Here is a 20,033-nt window from a genome sequence, read left to right on the forward strand (position 1 = left end):
ACCCCTGAGGGTGCACAGGGGACCAGCTCTCATCTCCAGGTCAGGGGGACAGAAAAAGAAAGAAAGAAAGAAAAAGAAAGAAAAAGAAAGAAAAAGAAAAGCATGTGCTGAAGTTCTCCTGTCCCAGCAGGACCTAAATATGGACTTTACAGAATCACAGAACTGGGCTGGAAATCACCCTAAAGATCATGTTCCAGCCCATACACAGCTTTAGGACCCCACTCCATGTTTTTTCCATGTGTATCCAAGCCCAGAGAAGGCTCAGGCACCTGCAAGACATGAACACTTCTATTCTGGTCCCCCACACGTGGGTTTCTAGCTCCAAAACAGGAACCCTTGGATTCCTTTTTCTCCCCTGTTAATCTATTTAGCTACAGGAAATACTCCACATGAGGGAAGGAGACACCTGAACTGCACACAATACTTGGAAACTTCCCTGTGTCCAGAAGCACCAAATGCACCTTCATTTGGAGTGAGGGATGCTGAGACAAAGCTTTTCAGCAGAGCTTTTCAGCAGAGCCAGGCTGCAGTGGCAGGCAGCAGCACCAGGATGGAAATGCATCCCAACCCCTCCACCAAGTGCTGCATCTGGGCTCTGACCTCCTCCATGGACACTCCTGGTGTCCCAGGAGGGCAGAGTCACAGAGACCTCCTAGAATTTGTGCTTTAGTCCCCCAGAAATCTCACCCCAGCAAAACAACTCTTACCTGACTGGCCGATAGGAACTCCTGGGCGTTGTCGTTCATCCCCATGTACATGTTCTCCCCATCAAACTAGAAAGGCAAAAGAAAGAGTTAATGAAATGCCATCTGCACACCGTGCTGCTGTGCATCCCAAATACCTTCCTGGCTCTTCACATCAAGAGCCAGAATTCCCAAAGGAAAACCCTGGCTGCTGTTTGAACACTTTTGAGAGGGTATGAGCACACCTTCACCCCAGTTATTGCAATGGGATATGCTAACACAGCATGGAGGTGGGATTTTTCAGTGAAATAAGGAAGGGATCACTCCAATTCAAAGAAATAATTCAAATGTGTGAACCCACAGATGCACCCTGCAGCAAAGATCACCCAAAAGAAGCTGTTGCTAAAATTCCTACTAGACCATCGAGCTGATATAAAAAGCCAGCTTCCATCAGAGGAAATGTCCAGACTTGGGCAGGTCCCATTCAGTCCTCCTACAGACCTCAACACCAAAGCAAAGCTCCTGCAGCAATGCAGAATCACTCTGGAGCTGTGGAAGAGGTTTTACAGTGACTTCTGTGAGCCAGAGAGAAGTTTGAGAAGAGGATCCATGTTTACCCCTGAAAGAATTTTCTACCAAGGATCCATGTTTACCCCTGAAAGAATTTTCTACCAAGAGACCAAGAAAGAAAGGAAGATAACTAAGAGAAACCTGCAACTGCCTGTTCCAATGAGCACTTTGTCTTTCCTGACCAATGAGTAAAGTGTAAACTTAGGAGTTTTGTAAGAATGTATAAAAAGCAGGCATGCTATAATAAAACCAGGTTTGAAGCCTTCTGAAAATGGAGTGTTGCTTTGGATGGTGACCATCTCAACTATCCATGGAGCACTCAGGAGGTGTCTCTGCACAGCCTGGCACATCCTTCCCCTCTTCTCCTGCTCTTCCTGCTCTGCCAGGACTCTGCTCTGGGCAGCCCAAGCCCAGTCCATCCTCCTGTGTCCCCCAGCTCCTGCACACACCTGATTCCCAGCTGCTAATCCACTTATCAGGCCACAAAACCCCCACTAGAGTTGTAGCTCTCACTGTGGAGAGCTACAACTCTTCTCACTAATTAGCTGCAAGGGGAGCTTTTCACTGGCTCAGATTCCAAAGGAAGGAAAAAAGCCCTCCAGGATTGTCTGTGGCTCCAAGTACAGCTGGGGCAGGCCTCAAGGCTGAGTTCACAAATTAATTATGGCAATAAAAACGGGCTGAGCCATAAAACACTCCTGAGACGAGGGTGGAGGCACCAGCTGTGAGTGACACCTTGCACTTAACAAGGGGAAGAGCCAACCCTCCTGCCCTTACCAGCAGGATGATGAATTGGAGATTGTTCACCCCTCACCTGTCCTCCCACTCTCTGATACGAAGCTGGTTCCAGTTATGCCTTAACAGAAATTGGCCATATTAAGAGCAATAAAAGTGAAATCTAAATAAAACCAGGTGAAGATTTTCAGCCTAGACAATTAATTATGCTTCCATTTCTCAGAGTGCTGCAGGATTAGCTATTAAAGGCAGCAGAGTTAGTAAAGCCAAGTGGGGGTAACACGGCTCTGCTTGGCCTCAGACACCCTCTAATTGCCACACTGTCCTCTGGCACAGCAAACCAATTAAAAGCTGTAAAATTGGAGCAGCTATTGTGGCATTCATTAAGCAATACCAGCAGCAGCAGCTGCAGCAGGTGGAGAGGATTCCTGTGCAACTGCTGGATTCTGTGAGATCCACCAGTGAGGCACGAGCTGTGGGATGCAGAGAGCACTGGGACAAACACCTTCCCCAGAAGGCAGCTGGGTCCCATCCACTTTAACCTGGATTTCCCTCCACCTGGCAGGTGCTCACTGGCACAGCCAGCTCCTGGCAGCTGGAGCTTCCAGGAACACAGACCCAACCAGCCCTACAGCCTAAATACCCTCTGACCCACCTCAGTACCCTCTGACAGCCCCACCAACCCCAGCAGACACAGCTGGGCTGGCAGCAGAGGTGCCAGAGGTTGGTGGAGAATCACAGAATCTCCAGGGCTGGAAAAGCCCTCGAGGATCACTGAGTCCAACACTCTCCCAGCACTGCCAAGGCCACCACTCAGTGATGTCCCCAAGTGCCACATCCCCTCTCATGCATCCCTCCAGGGATGGTGACTTCAGCACTGCCCTGGGCTACCTGTTCCAGCACCTGGCCACCATTCCAGTGAAGAAATGTTCCCTAATATTCAATCTAAGCCTGCCCTGGTGCACTTGAGGCTGATTCCTCTCATTCTGCCCCGTGTTTCCCACAAGAAGACACCAACCCACACCTGGCCACCACCTTTTTCTCCAGGGAAAAAAAAAATTACCTTGAAAGTTACATTCAGCAAACCGAAACTATCCTTCAGTGGGGAGGCCCAGAGCAGGACAAACCCTCCCCTGTCTCCACATCCTTCTGATTTTCAGAATGTATTTTTTTATGGCTTTCTACTGTTCCCCTACCTCCATTCCACAATTCCTTCTGCCCTTGATGCCTTCATAACAACTGTAATGAATCCTGCCTTCAAAATTACTGTTTCTCTGATTTCCAGGCTGAGCAGCGAGCCTGAAAATCAGGACTCAAAATGCAATGGAAACTTTGGAATTTCCCCACTGCTGATTGGATTTTTTTTCCCTCTCCTCCAGGCTGTGAAGGTGCAAACAAATTTATTAGAATTTCTCCCATCAGGATATTTTTTCAATTAGATGTTTGCCAGTTATGCAGCAGCCAGGTAGAGCAGATAAGTAATGTTCTCTCCCTCTTCTCATTATTGTTTTGCTACAGAATGCACTTCAAAACAATCAACCCCAACACACCGGGTAGATTTATGATAGAAACAGAAATTTTAATATTTCCCTTAGGTTATAAATGCCTCCTCCCTTTTTTCCTTCACTCCAGCTCCTGTTCAAACCTGGATAGAGCCATTTATCACCCTCCTTACCCCAAAACCCAGCCTGCACTGAATGATGTGGCAGGGATCATTTTCAAGTCCTAATTCAAAAGAAACATCCACTTGTGCAGTTGTCTTAATCACTTTATCACTTTTGCTTGGTTGCAATTAGTTAATTTTATTATTCTTTGGTTAATAGGAGCAGCCTGTTAAACAAATCAGTGCCTGTGGCTGATTCTCTCCTGCATGGAATGAGCACGAGGCCAGGGAGGGAAGGGGAAAGAAAAGAGGAAAGTAGAAAGGGAAGGGGAAGAAAAAGGGGGAAGTGAAAGGGAAAGGGTGAGAGAGGAGGGAAAGTGCCCCAAATTCCACCAATTCTGGCAACAAAGTCAAATGGACACCACTGAACTGCCCTGGTGTGCAGGTGACAGGAGCTCCAGGCAGGATTCCATCTCGTGCCACAGGAGGTGGCTTTGCCTGGCACTGGGGGATGAGGACAGGGATGCTGCCAGCCCCATTCAGAGAGGGAGCTTCAAGGACATCAGGGTGATGGAGAGCAAGCCACAGCTGCACCCCTCCATGGGACAACCCACCGAGTATTTTGGGTCCAAGCAAAAGACAAAAGTGTGAGAAAACACCCTCTGAAATTCAGTTTTTCATGGAGAATTTAATTAAAAATATAATTCTTTTACTACAGCTCTTCCAGGGGAGCTGCAGCTGGCACTGTTCTATCAGCCCATACACGGATCTCAATTCAGATGTTGTTGTACAAAGCACTTTTAAAATCTTTACTGCTTTTCTAGACTCATTTTGGTTTGTTATTTTTGCTCCATAGCATTATTTTCAAACCTGTAAATGTGCCCAGAGGTCACAGGGGTCTCCTGTTAGCCAGATGAATATGAAAAGGAAAAACAAATGCAGGCAGCAGGCTGGGACAGACCCCAAAGTGCAGCAGCTGTGGGATCTCCAGCTCTGTGCAAACAGGGAGAACAAATGTTTGCTAACTGGGAAGGACCCAGTGGAAAGAAACACAACCTCCTGCCAAGATTCCAAGAAGGTGTTACTTTTTCCTGGATGGCACTGCCAGCTTGTACAATTTTATTATGAATCTCATCACATCATTTTTGTTTTGTGAGAGCCATGAACTGAGATGGAAACTTCAGCTCTGTAAGAAAATGTGGAATCACAGCTTGGTTTGAGTTGGAAGGGACCTTAAAGATCACCCAGTTCAACTCCCCTGACATGGGCAGGCCCACCTTCCACTAGACCAGAATAGTGGGCAAAATTCATACCAGTAATACCTTCTGTGATACCTGCAAGATCTGAAAAGCCTTCCAAACTTTTTATTTAATTTTATTATATGTGTGGTGGGTTTGGTGGTTCTTTTGGTTTGGTTTTTTTTTCCCTTGGAGGAGATGTACCTGAATTTTGACACACTTTTTTGGCAATACTAGACCACAGCACCTTAACTGCAAGTCCACTGAGGTTCTAGAGCTGGAAAATGTGACCTGTTGATACAAACCCAGCAGTAATTAAGAGCCATCACCATCAAGGAGCTACTGAATGACCAGTTCAGAACAAATTGGATGCCTCCAGTGGCTCCTACTGCTCAGAGCTATAAACACTTGCCTGTGGTTTGCCCCCTGTGCCAAGACACAGGAGATGGGCAGTGGGCTCCCTCTCATGACAACCTCATTTCCAAACTGGGTGCACTGGGAATGCCAAATTTCATTGGAAGTTCTTGGAATGCATCTGGGTTTGTTTCCCAGCAAGCTACAGCTCAGCCACCACCAGCACCAAGACAGAGTGACCTGATGACCTAGAGCAGAGGCTGGACAGAGCTAAAGAATAAAGCAGGGATTTATCAAAAGGCCTCCATGGACCCACCTGGGGCAGCACCAGAGCCCAGCCAGGGCTGCACCCAAGATGACCCAAAATGGCCCCAAAATGCACGGCCGGGCACGGGGTCTCTCCCTGGGATCAGCTCTGCTCCATTTGCACCTTGCAGTTCATTGTCCCAGCCCAGCTTTAGCCCAGGCACTCCCACCCTGCTTGTTTTTCTCTCTCCAGCCCACGGGGTTTGTGCTCTTGGGCTGAGATTGGGATCATTTGTCCTTGGTGCCCAGCTGGAGCAGGAATTGTTTTGTCTCCCTGCTCTGTGCACAGAGCTCACCATCCCATAATAGGAAGCCCAGACCCACACACTAAAGCAGCACAGAGTCTGAAAAATATAAAAGCTGAACCTGAGGCATCAGACCCAAAGAAATGCCATGCAAGGAATGCCTTTAGGATTTTAGTGAGTAAAAGTTAACCCAAGAAAACTTGTGTAACACAGGTAATTTGTATTTAATACTCCTCATAAAAACAAACAAACAAACAAACAAACAAACAAATTGCAGCCCATGTGTTGCTGGTCTTCACTCAGCTGCTTCCAATGGCAGCATTGGAATGCACCATTCCCATCATGGGCAATGGGCAATGCAATGGCACCATTCCCATCATGGGGAAACATAACTCTCCTTTAGAAAGTGTTACAGGAATAGTTTTATGCACAATTCATTTTTATCAGTGTTATTTAAGTGGCACATCCTGCTGTAAGCTCACTTTGGCCATGGTGTTTCCCAGCCCTGCATCCCCACGATGCTGCTCCTGCATACCAGGCTCAGGGATCCACAGCCAAGGATGCTGGTCCTGGTGAGGGTCTGTGGAAGAGGTTTTACAGTGACCTCTGTGAGCCAGAGAGAAGTTTGATAGGAGGATCCATGTTTACCCCTGAAAAATTTTTTTACCAAGGTTGTTTAATAGAGACCAAGAATTTTTTACCAAGGTCGTTGACGTAGAGACCAAGAAAGAAAGAAGGATAACTAAGAGAAACCTGCAACTGCCTGTTACAAAGAACACTTTGTTTGACTTTCCTGACCAATGGGCAGAGTGTAAACTTAGGAGTTCTGTAAGAGTGTATAAAAAGCAGGCATGCTATAATAAATATAGGTTTGGAGCCTTCTGAAAATGGAGTGTTGCTTTGGATTGTCTCTGTCCCAACTATGACAGGGATGCTCCCTGTACACATCTCTGGGATGTGAAATCCTCACCTCAGCCCTGCCCCTGCTCCGTGGCTGAGCTGCCACTGCAAATTCCTGCAGGAGTAATTCAGCATCCCACCTCTTCAGGGAATACACGCTGAGGTTAGCTTAATCTCTTTAACTGCAGTTCCCCCATTAAGGGCTTTACACAACCTCTGGCCCGCAGTGATCTACTTAGCATTATTTATTTGTGTGCTGAAATGCTTGGGTAGCCCCTGGGCTGATCCTGTCAGGGAGGGTCAGGAGTTCAGCAGGAGATTTACACTCCCCCAGGAGTGCCCTGCAGGGGCAGTCAGCGTGTCCATCCCCGATTTGTTTGGGGACAAATGGCAAGAACAGGGAGCACGACCCCACAGCAGGTGTCAGAGGCACAACACAAACCCAGCATCCACCCCAGCCACCGGGGCTTTGGGGGGCTGGGTTTCCTACAAACACTGAATTTTCTCACACATTACCCCAGGGGAAATCCAGCTTGATACAGTTGGAATCTTGAGGCTTAAAGCCTTACAGTAAAAGGTGGTTTGTTTGGTTTGTTTGTTTTAAGAACAATTTACAAGTAGGATAAAAACCTGGTAGGAGTTTTTTTCTCAATACACCAGGAGGAGGAAACCTGCAGAGTGGTGGGGCCAAGGTATCGTAGAGGATGTCAAGAAACTACAGCCAGGTGGGAAGGAAAGGAGTGACCTGCACCAGCCTGATGGACACTGATGGACTGAGTATTCAGAAATTCCTAAACTGGAGCATCTCCCTTGGAAAGACCCATCTGAGAAGCTCTCACACGGGGATGGCCAAAAGGAAAACATAAAACCAACCAAGGGAATCCTAAGGAACTCCCATGATCCACCTGCTCTAAAACAATGTGAGGGAACTTTGGGACCATCATGACAACACAGACCTTGAGGGGCTGGAGCTTGTCCAGGGAAGGGAACGGAGCTGGGGAGGGGCTGGAGCACCAGGAGGGAGTGAGGGAGCTGGGGAGGGGCTGGAGCACCAGGAGGGAGTGAGGGAGCTGGGGAGGGGCTCAGCCTGGAGAAAAGGAGGCTCAGGGGGGACCTTGTGGCTCTGCACAGCTCCTGAGAGGAGGGGACAGCCGGGTGTGGGTTGGGCTCTTCTTCCAGGGAACAGGAGGAGAGGGAACGGCCTCAGGGTGTGCCACATCAGGTTTAGATTGGAGATTAGGCAAAGTTTCTTCACTGAAAATGTTGTCCAGCTCTGGGACAGCTGCCCAGGGCATGGTGGAGCCACAATCCCTGGAGAGGTTTAAAAGACATGTGGATGTTGACTCTTGGGGACATGGGTTACAGGTGGCCTTGGCAGTGCTGAGTCAATGGCTGGGCCCAACAATCCAGAGTTCTTTCCCAACCTAAATGATTCAGTGATTTTAAAGGTCTGACCTTCTGTCTCTGTGCCCAAACAAACAGGAGTGGGAAGGGGAAGGTTCCAAACCAGCATGTCCAGCTCCCTCAGTGTGAGCCCATCACACTCCAACACACCCAGGAGACCCAGAGGGAGCCAAGATGAGGGACCTTGTGCCTCACAGCCCCCTTAGAGCTTGCTGAAGGGTCAGCAGGCCCCTAGGAAAGATGAGCTGATCTCTCTGGTTGAACTTCTCACAAGGCTCCTCAAAAACCAGCTCTAAACCCCAAAACCCAACATGGCATGGGACCCAGGGGAAGGATCTTTTTCTCACAGCCAGACACTCAGGAGGTTTTAGCAAGCAGAAGATCATGGTCCATGATCCATCTGCACTAAAACCTCTCCAGCTCACCATATAACTGATCTGGAAGGGCTCAGTTTATTAATGAGACAGAAATTATTCAGGCCAGCCAAAACTGAAAGCGACTTTGAATAGCTTTGCATTAGGACTCTCACTGCACTAAGTGGCACTGAGGAAATGGAAGATTAAATTTAATGTCAATAAATGCAAAGTAATGCACCAAAGAAAAGCAATCCAAACGACAGACATGACAATGAGCCTTAAAGTTGATGTTGCTGTCCAGAAGAGAAACTTTTCTAGAGAGTTCACTTCCAGTTTTTTTCCAGTCCTCAGCAGCTGCCAAAGATGCCATTCAGGTTTTGGAAGCAGTCAGGAAAAGAGCAAAGAGGGAAAGACCAAGTATTATTTTACCATCTGTACTGTCAGAAGGAGAGAGGGCAACTGCAAGGAGGATCCCAGGTGTGGGATGGCACATGTGGATGAGGAAGAAGAGGTGATGAAGGGATAGAAGGGTGTTAGATTGACTCAACGAAGACATATGTGAAAAACTGAAATGAGAGCAGGGCTCTAACAGCCTAAAATCAAGGAGACAGACCCTGAGATTATCAGCAAGTGAAATTAAACCCTTCCAGAGAAGTTCTTCATACTGGACCCAAAACCAAAACCAAAAGCCTGACCTGTGGGCTCCTGGAAGCGCTGTGGGCAGATATAATCTCATTTTTTAGCATGTGGGTGATCAAAGATCATTGTGGGACCTCCATCCCTGGAGACACTCAGAGCTCAGCTGGACCAGGCACTGCACAACCCCACGTGGGTGGCCCAGCTTTGCCTGGGGGGCTCAGGACACACAGATGTCCCTCAGGACTGGCAGTATTTGGGGTCTGGGGGCTTCTGTGATATGTGACCATGTGATACTTACACAGACCTCCACCCCAAAAGCATCTCCAGCCTCCCCTTTTATTCTCCTGCAATGCCACCACTATTCGAGTGACAGCATTCATTTATCTGAGAGACTGGCTGGCTTTCTGTCAACACTGCACACAATATTATTGTTATTACATTATTTGAGGGGGGATGAGGCCTTAAACTCATTTACCTGGATCTTTCAGAGCCTGCAGAGGAGTTCAAGCTCTTCACATACACACACAAAAAACCCCGTCCACTGAAAGCTACAGGGAGCAGCAGAATTTAGTCTCAAGACTGACATGGAAATAGATTAATTTTTTTTTCCCATCTCATATTCTAATTACAATTCTTCTCCCCCTACTATTTTCTGTTCTCATTACAGTCTTAAAATTGCTCTGCAAATTCTGTACCTTATTCTGCTCTTCCTACCATCTTTGTCATGGAAATGAGAAACAGAATGTATAAGCATGAAAATATTGCAGAGATCAAAATTCTGCTTAACCCTTTACTGTGCGACTCCAAAAAGAAGTGAAAGCAGCACAGAGCAGCCAATCCTCCATCCATCCATCCATCCATCCAGCCTCCTCCTCTTCTCCTCCCAGCTGCACTGAGGAGAAGGATGCTCAGAGAAAGGTGATTAATTTAAAGGCCAAAGTCACTCAGGGTTACACCTCGCGGTGCGTGGAGGAGGGGTTGGGGTTTCAGCTGAGCAGGTTTTGCTCCTGAGGGCAGATGTTGATCTAATACATTTTGACTGTGCTCAGATGATTGTGTTTAGCTTTTAGCCTGGTGTAATAATGCTGCTGGGGAGAGCTGGTGCATTGAGCTGCCCTGGTGCACGGAGTGCTCAGCACATCTCCATCCTTCTCCGTGGCACCGAGAGCTCACCAGAGCTGCAGCCAAAACCCAAATCCTTTCAGATTTCTCTCCAAATCTGGGCAAGGATGCTGAAATCAGGCTGCTGGGAGGTGGGCAGCACCCCCTGCTCTCAGCCACGAGCTCCCCAGCCCATTGCTGACCAGCTCAATGCTGTTTGTGTGCAGCGCTGCCGCTGCACGGCTCTGGCACGGACATCACTTCCTTCTCAAAACCAAACAACAACCTCATCTGGAGCTGTTCATCACAGCTGCTCAAGGAGTTTATCTGCAAAAAGAGTATAAATACCAGGAGGCTCTTGCTGAGCTGGTCCTTCAGCCATCAGCAGCTGAGTGAGAGGGAGAGCTGAGGAGCCTGGTGAGGGGAGGGAGGAGGGCACAGCGATGCAGCACACACCTGGCCTGGTGTGTGTGAAATAAATACAGTAAGTGCTAAGGAGCAACAACTGCACTGCCTGCCCCTCCAGCAACACTTGTAACACACAGGAAACCAAGAGAGACAGAAAACACACAAAGATCTAAAAGAAGCCGCAGAGACTCTGAGCTAGAACAGTCAAAGGCACCGAGAAACAATGTTTTCTGCAAGATAAAACCTCGGGGCTGAGATAAAAATAGAGCTGATACCTGTGTGCCTGGGAAGCAGCCACCAGCCTGGCTCTGCTCTGGGAGTCTTTTATGGAGGTGCTGATTTGCACAGCAGAACAGCAGCCAGAGGAAGCACTGCAGAGGGGCTCCACACAGCCCTGGCATAGCCCGGGAGGCCAGGGAGCAGCTGGGAACGAAGAAACCTTAAGCAGGGAAGCTTTCCCACCCTATAATTTGGTTCTCTTTGCCCAGGGAGTGATGCTGAGCCACACACCTGAGGTGAATTCCTGGATGGAATCAAAGCCATTCCCTGGGGAGTGAGGCAGCAGCTGCCAGCAGCAGCAGCAGGGGCTGGGTGACGCTGGGTTTGACGCACACGGAGCAGGAATGGGTTTGGAAAGCTCTGTTTGTCTTTTCTTGACTGCATGGTGAGTAAATAATGATGTGAGGAACAGAGCTGTCAGAGGAGCGAGCAGGGGATGCCTCAGTGCTGGGCACTTTTTAAAGACCATGCTTTTTGTTCCCAATCCCAATGCCTTGCTGGCAGCTGCACAGGTAAACAGCCTGGATCCCAAGGACCTCCAATAATTCCTAAAATCAGTTGATATTCACAAAGAAAAACAGGAGCTTTTATTCACCCCACAGCCCCTGCCCTTTCAGCACAGATTAAATATTACAAGGGAATTCTTTACTCAGAGGATGGTGAAGCCCTGGCACAGGGTGTCCAGAGCAGCTGGGGCTGCCCCTGGATCCCTGGAAGTGTCCAAGGCCAGGCTGGAGCAACCTGGGATAGTGGAAGGTGTCCCTGTCCATGGCAGGGGGTGGGATGAGATGAGCTTTCAGGTCCCTTCCAACTCAAACCTCTTTCCAAGCAAAAGGACATTTCTGCCCCCCAGATTCAAGATCTTGTCTATTTTCTTCTCTTGCAAAGCATAAGGGAAATGAATAATTGATTTTTCAAGACCATGGGGAACATTATGCAAAACCAGCTATTGGGAGGGAAAAAAAAATAAATCAGAGGTCTTCCATGCCAGTCATTTAGAAAATAGTTTCCAAGACACAGATATTTAGCACCAGCAAAAACCTGCTTTCTGTGATTCTGCACTCCACTTTGTATGCAAATATACTCTTGCAGTGGTGCTTAGAATGACTTGGGGAAAAAAATAGAAAAAAAGGGCTGACAAAGTAAAATCCATTTCACAATGTCTGGACATATTCCAGACCCAAAAATAATAAAACTAATGAAAAGGGAGGTCTTTAAAGACTAAACAAAACTCAGCCCTAAACCAAGGATAATAGGAAGGTGGTTTCTGAAATTGCAAGGTCAGGTTGGACAGGGCAACCTGCTCCAGAGGAACCACGTGTTTCCATGTCCCTGAGAAGGGCAGAGCCCTGGGAAGCAGGGATGGAATGGTGTGGCCAGCAGGAGCAGCAGGGATGGGATGGTGTGGCCAGCAGGAGCAGCAGGGATGGAATGGTGTGGCCAGCAGGAGCAGCAGGGATGGGATGGTGTGGCCAGCAGGAGCAGCAGGGATGGAATGGTGTGGCCAGCAGGAGCAGGACAGTGATTTTCCCCCTGTGCTCAGCACTGTTTGGGCAGCACCTCGAGTGCTGTGTCCAGTTCTGGGCCCCCCAATTTGGGAAGGACATGGAAGGGCTGGAGGGTGCCCAGAGAAGGGCAGCAAGGCTGGTGAGGGGTCTGGAACACAAACCCTGTGAGGAGCTGGGCTTGTTTATCCTGGAGAAGAGGAGCTCAGGGGAGACCTCACCCCTCTCTACAACTCCCTGACAGGAGGGTGCAGCCAGGGGGGTTGGGCTCTTCTCCCAGGCAACCAGCAACAGGACAGGAGGACACAGCATAAAGCTGTGCCAGGGGAGGTTTAGGCTGGACATCAGGAAAAAAGTCTTCCCTGAAAGAGTGACTGGGCACTGGAATTGTGTGCCCAGGGAGGTGGTGAGTCACCATCCCTGGGGGGGTTTAAAAAATGCCTGGATGTGGCACTCAGTGCCACGGTTTTGATGCTTTTTTGGGACTACCTAGAAACAGGTCCCAGACAAAGTTAAGGGAATAAAAAGCAGTTCTATTTATTGAAGGGCCTTCAGGTGCATTTTGGGCAGACAAACCCCCCCAGGTCCACCCAAAAAATGGATCACAAGTCACGGGTTCACACTTTTATAAGTTTGGTCCATTTGCATATTGGGCGTTAATCTTCCAATTACAGCTTCAGCTAATGAAGTCATTTACCCCAAGTTTGCTCCCCCAGCTCAGTTTTGTTTCCATCTCTGGGCCCTGAGGCAGTGAGGTGTCCTTGACTGCCAGCCTGGAGAGGAATTGTTGTGTGTGCCCAAGCTGGGAAAGCTGCAGCTCACCCTGTGTGTGGGGTTTAGAGCTATGCACTAAAGAATTGCAGGGCTACAAATAGATGGAAAATAGAAAAGCTCAAATCCTGAGGCATCAGTTTAGTTGGTGAGACAGTCTTAGGTCATGAGTTGAACTTGAGGATCTCAAAGATCTTTTCCAAGCTGGTTCATTCTGTGATCCTGGGATTCTGTGGGGCAGGACAGGGCTGGGCAGGTGCAGACCTGGGGATTCACAGGCTCCCATCACTGCTGGCAAGGCTGAGCTGGAGCTGCCCCAGCCCAGCTGCAAACACAGCCCCAGGCTGGAGCTTCACACCGTGCAGGAGACCCAGGGCAGGCAGGGGCAGGGTTTGTCAGCAGCTCAGGCTCAGCAGAGCCTCCCCAGGCAGCAGCACCACATCCTTGTGGCCCTGTTCCCTCAAGTGCTGAGCTGGGCTGCTCACACAAAGCTGCTGAGCTGTGTTTCTGGGGGCTGTGCACGTCACAGCCCCATCACCCCACTGCCCTGCCCTTAGTCCACCTGTCCCACCTAAATCTCCATTCCCAACCTCAACTGTTAAATATGAAAAAAACCCCAACCATCTCCCTCGAGCACTTCTAATTTCAGCTTCTCTTCCTTTTTTTGCTACCTGTCTGCTCACTTTATTCATCATTCCACCAGATTTTACTGCCCTCTAACATTTTCATTAGGGCTAAAGGTATTCTGTGCTTACTGCAGCCAAGCTGACCTCAGGTTCACTTGTTCAATATCTCCCTTAGTGCTGAAAACTGGCAACATCTTAAAAAGACAGTTAAAAACTCATTAAATTTAATGAAACTAAACAGAAAAAAGCACCTCTGATTATTATTATGCCCCTGCCTCACTGTAAATAATTGAATAAAGATATTATTATGACTATTATTATTACTATTATTAACCCTAACAAGAAGTTTAGAGCATGTTGATGAGAAAGAGAAAAGAGCAGCTTTGCTTGACTAATTAATGACTTAAATAAAAATAAACAAAGGGAGTCTTCCTGATTTTAGCAAAGTCCTGCCTTTTTCCAAGCAGTTAAAAGCAAGACTGACAGCTTTATAGATAGGGAAATGGGCAGATAAGATAAACACACACAATACAAACTTGTCCAAAGCTTTTACAGTCTTTCTCTGCACCACTTCCAGCTCATTAAATTACAGTATTACTATAGATTTGCAGCAAAATTATCTTTTATCTCGTCTTCTTTTAAAGCTATTTGGCATTTGCTGGTATTTTCTATTATAAATCTAATTGCAGATTCCAAACAGACAAGGGCTCATTAAGCCTTAATTATGCACATGTTGTTTTCAACAAACATTTTCATTTGGACTGCTGTGAGCTGTAATTGTTCTGAAGGCACTGCAGCCTCCCATTACCCACTTCCCTGGGATGGCAAAAGCTGCTTTCAAGTAGGTCAGGGCTGGGCTGGAAAATCCATTTGGAACCTGTGGAGTTTGGGTTGTGCTGCTCCTGTGGGAGGGTTGGCAGGGAGCTGGTGGGATGCCCAGGTAGGTGATGGCTCCCACCTGCACCCAGCCCTGGGGTGGGTTAACCATGGACTCATGGAATGCTTTGGCTTGGGAGGCCTTTAAATCATTTATTTCCAACAGCTCCACCTTGGGCAGGTGGAGGGAGCAGGGAGGAGCTCTGGGCATGAGGTGGGGTTTTGTCAGAATTCAGGCCATCCCTCTGGCTGTCCTGGATTACCAGGACCCCTGCCAGGGGGCTCAGAGACCCTGGCACAGAGCCCAGGACACCTGTGACTGATTATGACCCATGGAAAAAATTACCAACCTTATATGAGGATCTGCAAGCCATGAAAGTCTAAGTGGAATAATAATTAGTTTGTCACGGGGTGAAAAATAGATTTTTGGGGATTTAGAATGGGGGTTCAGGAGGCAAGATGGAGGAATCTGGGCATGTTCTGTCTTTTTCCTTCTTCTTGGCCTCCATCTTCTGCTGGGATGGTGGCACTTTTGGATTGGTTTAGAGAAGAAGCTCACTGTCTAACATAGGTGATAGGCATTGGGAAGTTATGGTAAATATTGTACATGTAGTTTTTAGTATAAAAAGATAACACCACCCCAGGGGCAGGCAGAGTGCCTCTGTCTGACCTGCTGAATGGACCTCGGCAGCCAGAGAAAGAATTTTATAGAAAAGAAACAATAAACAACCTTGAGAATGAGACCAGAAGAGTTCTGACTCCTTCTCTGACAGCCAGGCTGGGAAAAGAGACTTTCTAACTCATCTGGGGGTCACTGTGAGCAGCAGAAGCCCCGAGAGGGATTGGGATGGATGCCCACTCCTCATGGGCAGTAAAGGCAGAGGGGGGGTGTGCACAGCTTGCCTTTGGCTCCAGCTGGGGAGCAGGACTGGAGCTTGGGAGCTCCTGCTGGGAGCAGCTGCCAGGGCACAGCTGGATCCCCGTGGCTGGGAGAGTGAAAAACATGAGAGATGTGGCACGGGGCAGGGTGGCATGTGCCACTGTGGGATGTCCCAGTGTGTCCTGTCCCACTGTGGCATGTCCCAGGGTGGCACGGGCCAGGGTGGCATGTGCCACTGTGGGATGTCCCAGTGTGTCCTGTCCCACTGTGGCATGTCCCAGGGTGGCACGGGCCAGGGTGGCATGTCCCACTGTGGTATGTCTCAATGTGGCATGTCCTGGGGTGTCAGGTGCCACTGTGGGATGTCCCAGTGTGGGATGTCCCAGAGTGTCATGTGCCAGTGTGGCATGTCCCATGGTGGCATGTCTCATTGTGGCATGTGCCAGGGTGGCTTAGTGGGCCCGGTGGTACTCAGTGGATTTGATGACCTTGGAGGTCTTCTCCAGCCTTAAAGATTCCATGATTTGGGCACCTCTGAGGCTGCTGCCAGCTCAGCCCAGCATCTGCCCACAGCTGGGCTCCAGCCCAAGCCCAGCTCCTCAGGCAGCCACAGTCAGAGCATGGCCACAAGCACCACAGGACAAAAAGGTTTCAGCCCAGCCCACAGCAAATGAGGGTGGTGAGGAGCCCTCTGCACTCCTTGCTGAAGCCCTGGCTCTGTTGTCTTCTGTTTGCACTCTGAAATAAGTGACCCACAAGAAGAGCTGAGCTTTATTAGCAGCCCAGGCTTCCTCCCAACAGCACAAAATCTGCCTTTGCTCACACTCAGGAGTTACCAGAGCAGGAAGGAGCTCCAGGATGACAGCTTTGGGTCCTTCTAGCCCCAGCCACCCCTGTGGCTCCCAGGCTGGAGCGTCCAGGGCAGCAGAGTGTGGCTCTGCCCCACCCCACAGCTCCAGTGAGGAGCCGTCACATGCCAACCTCACCAGCCTCCTTTGAACCTCTTCAGGGCAGAAAAAGCTCCTAATAAACAATTTCCCATCTCATGAAGGATTAGGGCTCCAAAGGCAGGCTGGAGGTGTGGTTGCTGCAGGACCCAGGAGTTTGAAAGGTTTCAGCACCACTGGAAACAGCACAGTGTGAATACAGTCAGTGTTGCAACTTCTGCCCTGAATTCCTGCCAGCCAGGTATCCCACATTCTATCTCAGGACAACAGAGGTGGCCAGAAAAGGTCTTGCTTCATTAAGAAATTAGTGTCTCCCTTCTTCAGGTTTCTTTCTTTCTTCTCAGTGTAGGACATGACAAATCCTGTCCTGAAGACTCACGTTGCACTTTCAGAAGGAAAATGTGTCAGAGTAAGCACAAAAACTTATGGCCTTGCCTTTGAGAAAGAGAAGTTTTCAAGCAATAATTTGACCTAGAAAGGTTTTCTAGGTCATCTTGACTTGGCATGTATATGTCTGACCCACTAAATCTACCACAATAAAATTACAGAGATCGTTCCAGCCAGTCGGTGTCAAATCATTCATAAATTCAGATGCACTGCTTACCCAAGTGCTATTCATATATTCACAGGGAAGGTCTTGCCAGGCTCCTTCTGGGGAGAAGGATTTGCCCTGTTCTACGTTAGCTCACGCTGACAAAGGGAAAATGCAAAAGCTGCCCTGACAAGCTGAGCTCCCATCTCCCTCCCACGGCCCTCACCCTTGGATCATGGAGGATTTCTGGCTGTGCCACCCTTCCAGGGCTGGTGACACTCCCCAAAGTGCCTGCTGCCGTGGGGAGGGGACACCAAGGCCTGGCTGCTGCCACCTGGCTGGGTGCAGGCACTAATCAGCACAGCCACCCTAACAAGGAAGCATTAACCCCTGCTGAAATCCCTGTGCTCCAACGCTCTGTGCCTGCCTGAGAAAGCACAGAGGTGACACTGGAGCTGCCACCAGGATGGCCCTGAGGAGCCCAGCAGGGGCTGTACAAGAAGCTCATGTTCAGCCTGCCAGGACACACAGAGAGGAGCTGTGCTCAGTGGTGCTGGCTGCCAGTCACAATTACCAACACCAAAGGGTTTTCTTACATCCACTTTCTTAAATCCACTCTAATATTTATTAATTCTTACAAATAATCCAAGCAACGCCTGTTAAAGGAACAATTGTGAGGAGTATTATGGGATATTGCTGCCCACCCAGCCCATGGCTGTGTGGGCTGGTTGTCAGAGCAGTCACCTGCATGGCCTTCATCCCCTCTCCAGAGGAGAAAACATCACCTGAGGAGCCACGGGGACTCCAGGGCCAGGTCCTTGCCAGGAGCCTTCCCCACCATGGGGCACTTCCCACCAGCACACGTGAGGGATGCTGTGTATGCACTTGCTGGGGCTGGTTCTCATCCATGTAGGCACAGGTTTATCCTTGGGCTGGATCCTGGCCCCGAGCACACCTGCAGCCAACAGCTCCAAACAGGGGCTGCCTGCCTGAGGAGATGGGTGCCCAGCCCCACTGCCCACCTCCCAGGGGGTCCACCCTGTTTGTGCCACTGGGGTGAGCAACAGGGACTGCCCCATAACTGCTGTGTCCATGGCACTGTCCCACTGCCCCATAACTGTTGTGTCCATGGCACTGCCCCATAACTGCTCTGTCCATGGCACTGCCCATTGTCCCATAACTGCTGTGCCCATGGCACTGTCCCTGCCCCATAACTGCTGTGTCCATGGCACTGCCCATTGTCCCATAGCTGCTGTGCCCACGGCACTGTCCCATAACTGCTGCAGCTGTGCTCCACTGCCCCATAGCTGCTGTGCCCATGGCACTGCCCCTGCCCCATAACTGCTGTGCCCATGGCACTGTCCCATAACTGCTGCAGCTGTGCTCCACTGCCCCATAGCTGCTGTGCCCATGGCACTGCCCCACTGCCCCATAACTGCTGTGTCCATGGCACTGCCCCATAACTGCTGTGTCCATGCCCCACTGTCCCATAACTGCTGTGCCCATGGCACTGCCCCACTTTGTTAGCTTTGACATCTCATGAGATTATTTTGATCCCCATGTTTCCAGAGAAAAGGACTCTCTGCTCAGGTTTTCACCATGCCCAAGTCAGACACCTGAAAAAAAATCCCATTTACTAGCTAATGATTAGTATTCCACACTTTCTCCAACCATTTAGTGGGGGAAAGTGATTTCCACCAATACTCTGCATCCTGATTCAGAAAGTCACACCAAGATTTCAGGCCCTCCAGAGAATATGTTCCATTTTGTATTTCACCTGCACCTCTGTAAAGATAGCTTCTTCCCCCACTTCCAAAATTTTCCTAACTGTCAAGAGAAAGAATCCTCCTTGTTCTGACAGACAGCAGCAGGAATGATGCCAGTGCTGCATTTATGTGGTACAACAGCCCCAGACTCTGTTTTGGTTGAACTCCTTTACATCAATGAAGGTTTTCTTTATTCAAATTTGTATTATAGAGATTTAAACATCCTGGAGAGATGAAAACACTTAATTTGTTACTGCCTGGGTCTAATCTTTTGTTTCCCTCGGGTGCCCTGTAACCTGTCCCTCTGTGATCCTCTAATGCTCCACATGCAGCATCTTCTCCACCTGCTAATTACAGGCTCCATTGTGCCAGATAATTCAGCCCCAGCGAGGCTGCAGGGTGGTTCTGCATCTCCAGACTGTCTTTTGCTGCTTCCTCCAAAACCAGAGGAATTAATCACCTTCTCCAGTCGGTAAGTGGGATCAGACACTTGTGTGCTCATTGGAAAGGAAAACAACTTTGGTTGCTCTCAGCAAAACATAATGAATCTCCCAGAGAGCAGGAAGCTCATAGTTTATATTTCTTGGAAAAGAGTGTATTAATATATTAGGTCTAAAAATATATCTATAAATCTTTGCAAGTCAGAGCGGAAACAAGCGGCAACGTGGCTGGCTCTGAAGGAGCTGCAAGTGCTGACACAGATGAGCCCCCAGCAAACACTTTCTGTGCAAATCACATTCACCTTTGCTGCCTGCCAGGGCTGGAGTTTAATCCTGCTGGAGATATTTACTGCAGGCAGCCCAGAGACCATCATTTTGGTACATGATTTCCATCCATCCATCCATCCATCCATCCATCCATCCATCCATCCATCCATCCATCCATCCATCATCTCCTGGCTCTCAGAGCAGTCTGGGCCACAGCACCTGACAACCCCCTGACACCTGAGGGCATTTAATTATTCCTGAATTCAGAAATGAGGCTCCTTTTGCCCCTCCTAGGGTGTTTCTGCTCTCCCACCACTGCTAAGCCCCAGTCCCATCAGCCAGTGAAGAGGATGACAGCAATCACATCCCTCTGCCCTTCTCTGAGGCTTCCCAGCCAGGGTTTGTGATGATGTTGGGGGATAAGGATTCACACCATCCACCCCAAATATCCCATTAGGACCAGCATTTTATCACCAGCCTAAACTCCAGCTCATGTCACAGCAAGAGCATCTTTAGCTTTGCCTCTCCAAGCACAGCAGTCCCAAAGGAGCCTGTAAAATGTGACAGGCACAAAATCACCAGCAAAAACAGCTGCTCTGAAA

General features: G+C 49.1%; 1 protein-coding gene across 2 annotated transcripts in view; it reads right to left on the reverse strand.

The window, feature by feature from the left end:
• Positions 1–20,033, reverse strand: part of TOX2 (TOX high mobility group box family member 2) — a 168,318-nt gene that overhangs the window by 100,949 nt on the left and 47,336 nt on the right. For both annotated transcript variants that reach the window (XM_059862700.1, XM_059862701.1), the window contains exon 2: positions 708–773. In XM_059862700.1, coding sequence (XP_059718683.1) covers positions 708–773 — 66 coding nt within the window. The remainder of the gene's footprint in view (positions 1–707; positions 774–20,033) is intronic.

This window comes from Haemorhous mexicanus, chromosome 18 (assembly GCF_027477595.1).
Source record: "Haemorhous mexicanus isolate bHaeMex1 chromosome 18, bHaeMex1.pri, whole genome shotgun sequence".
In the NCBI taxonomy this organism is placed as follows: domain Eukaryota; kingdom Metazoa; phylum Chordata; class Aves; order Passeriformes; family Fringillidae; genus Haemorhous; species Haemorhous mexicanus.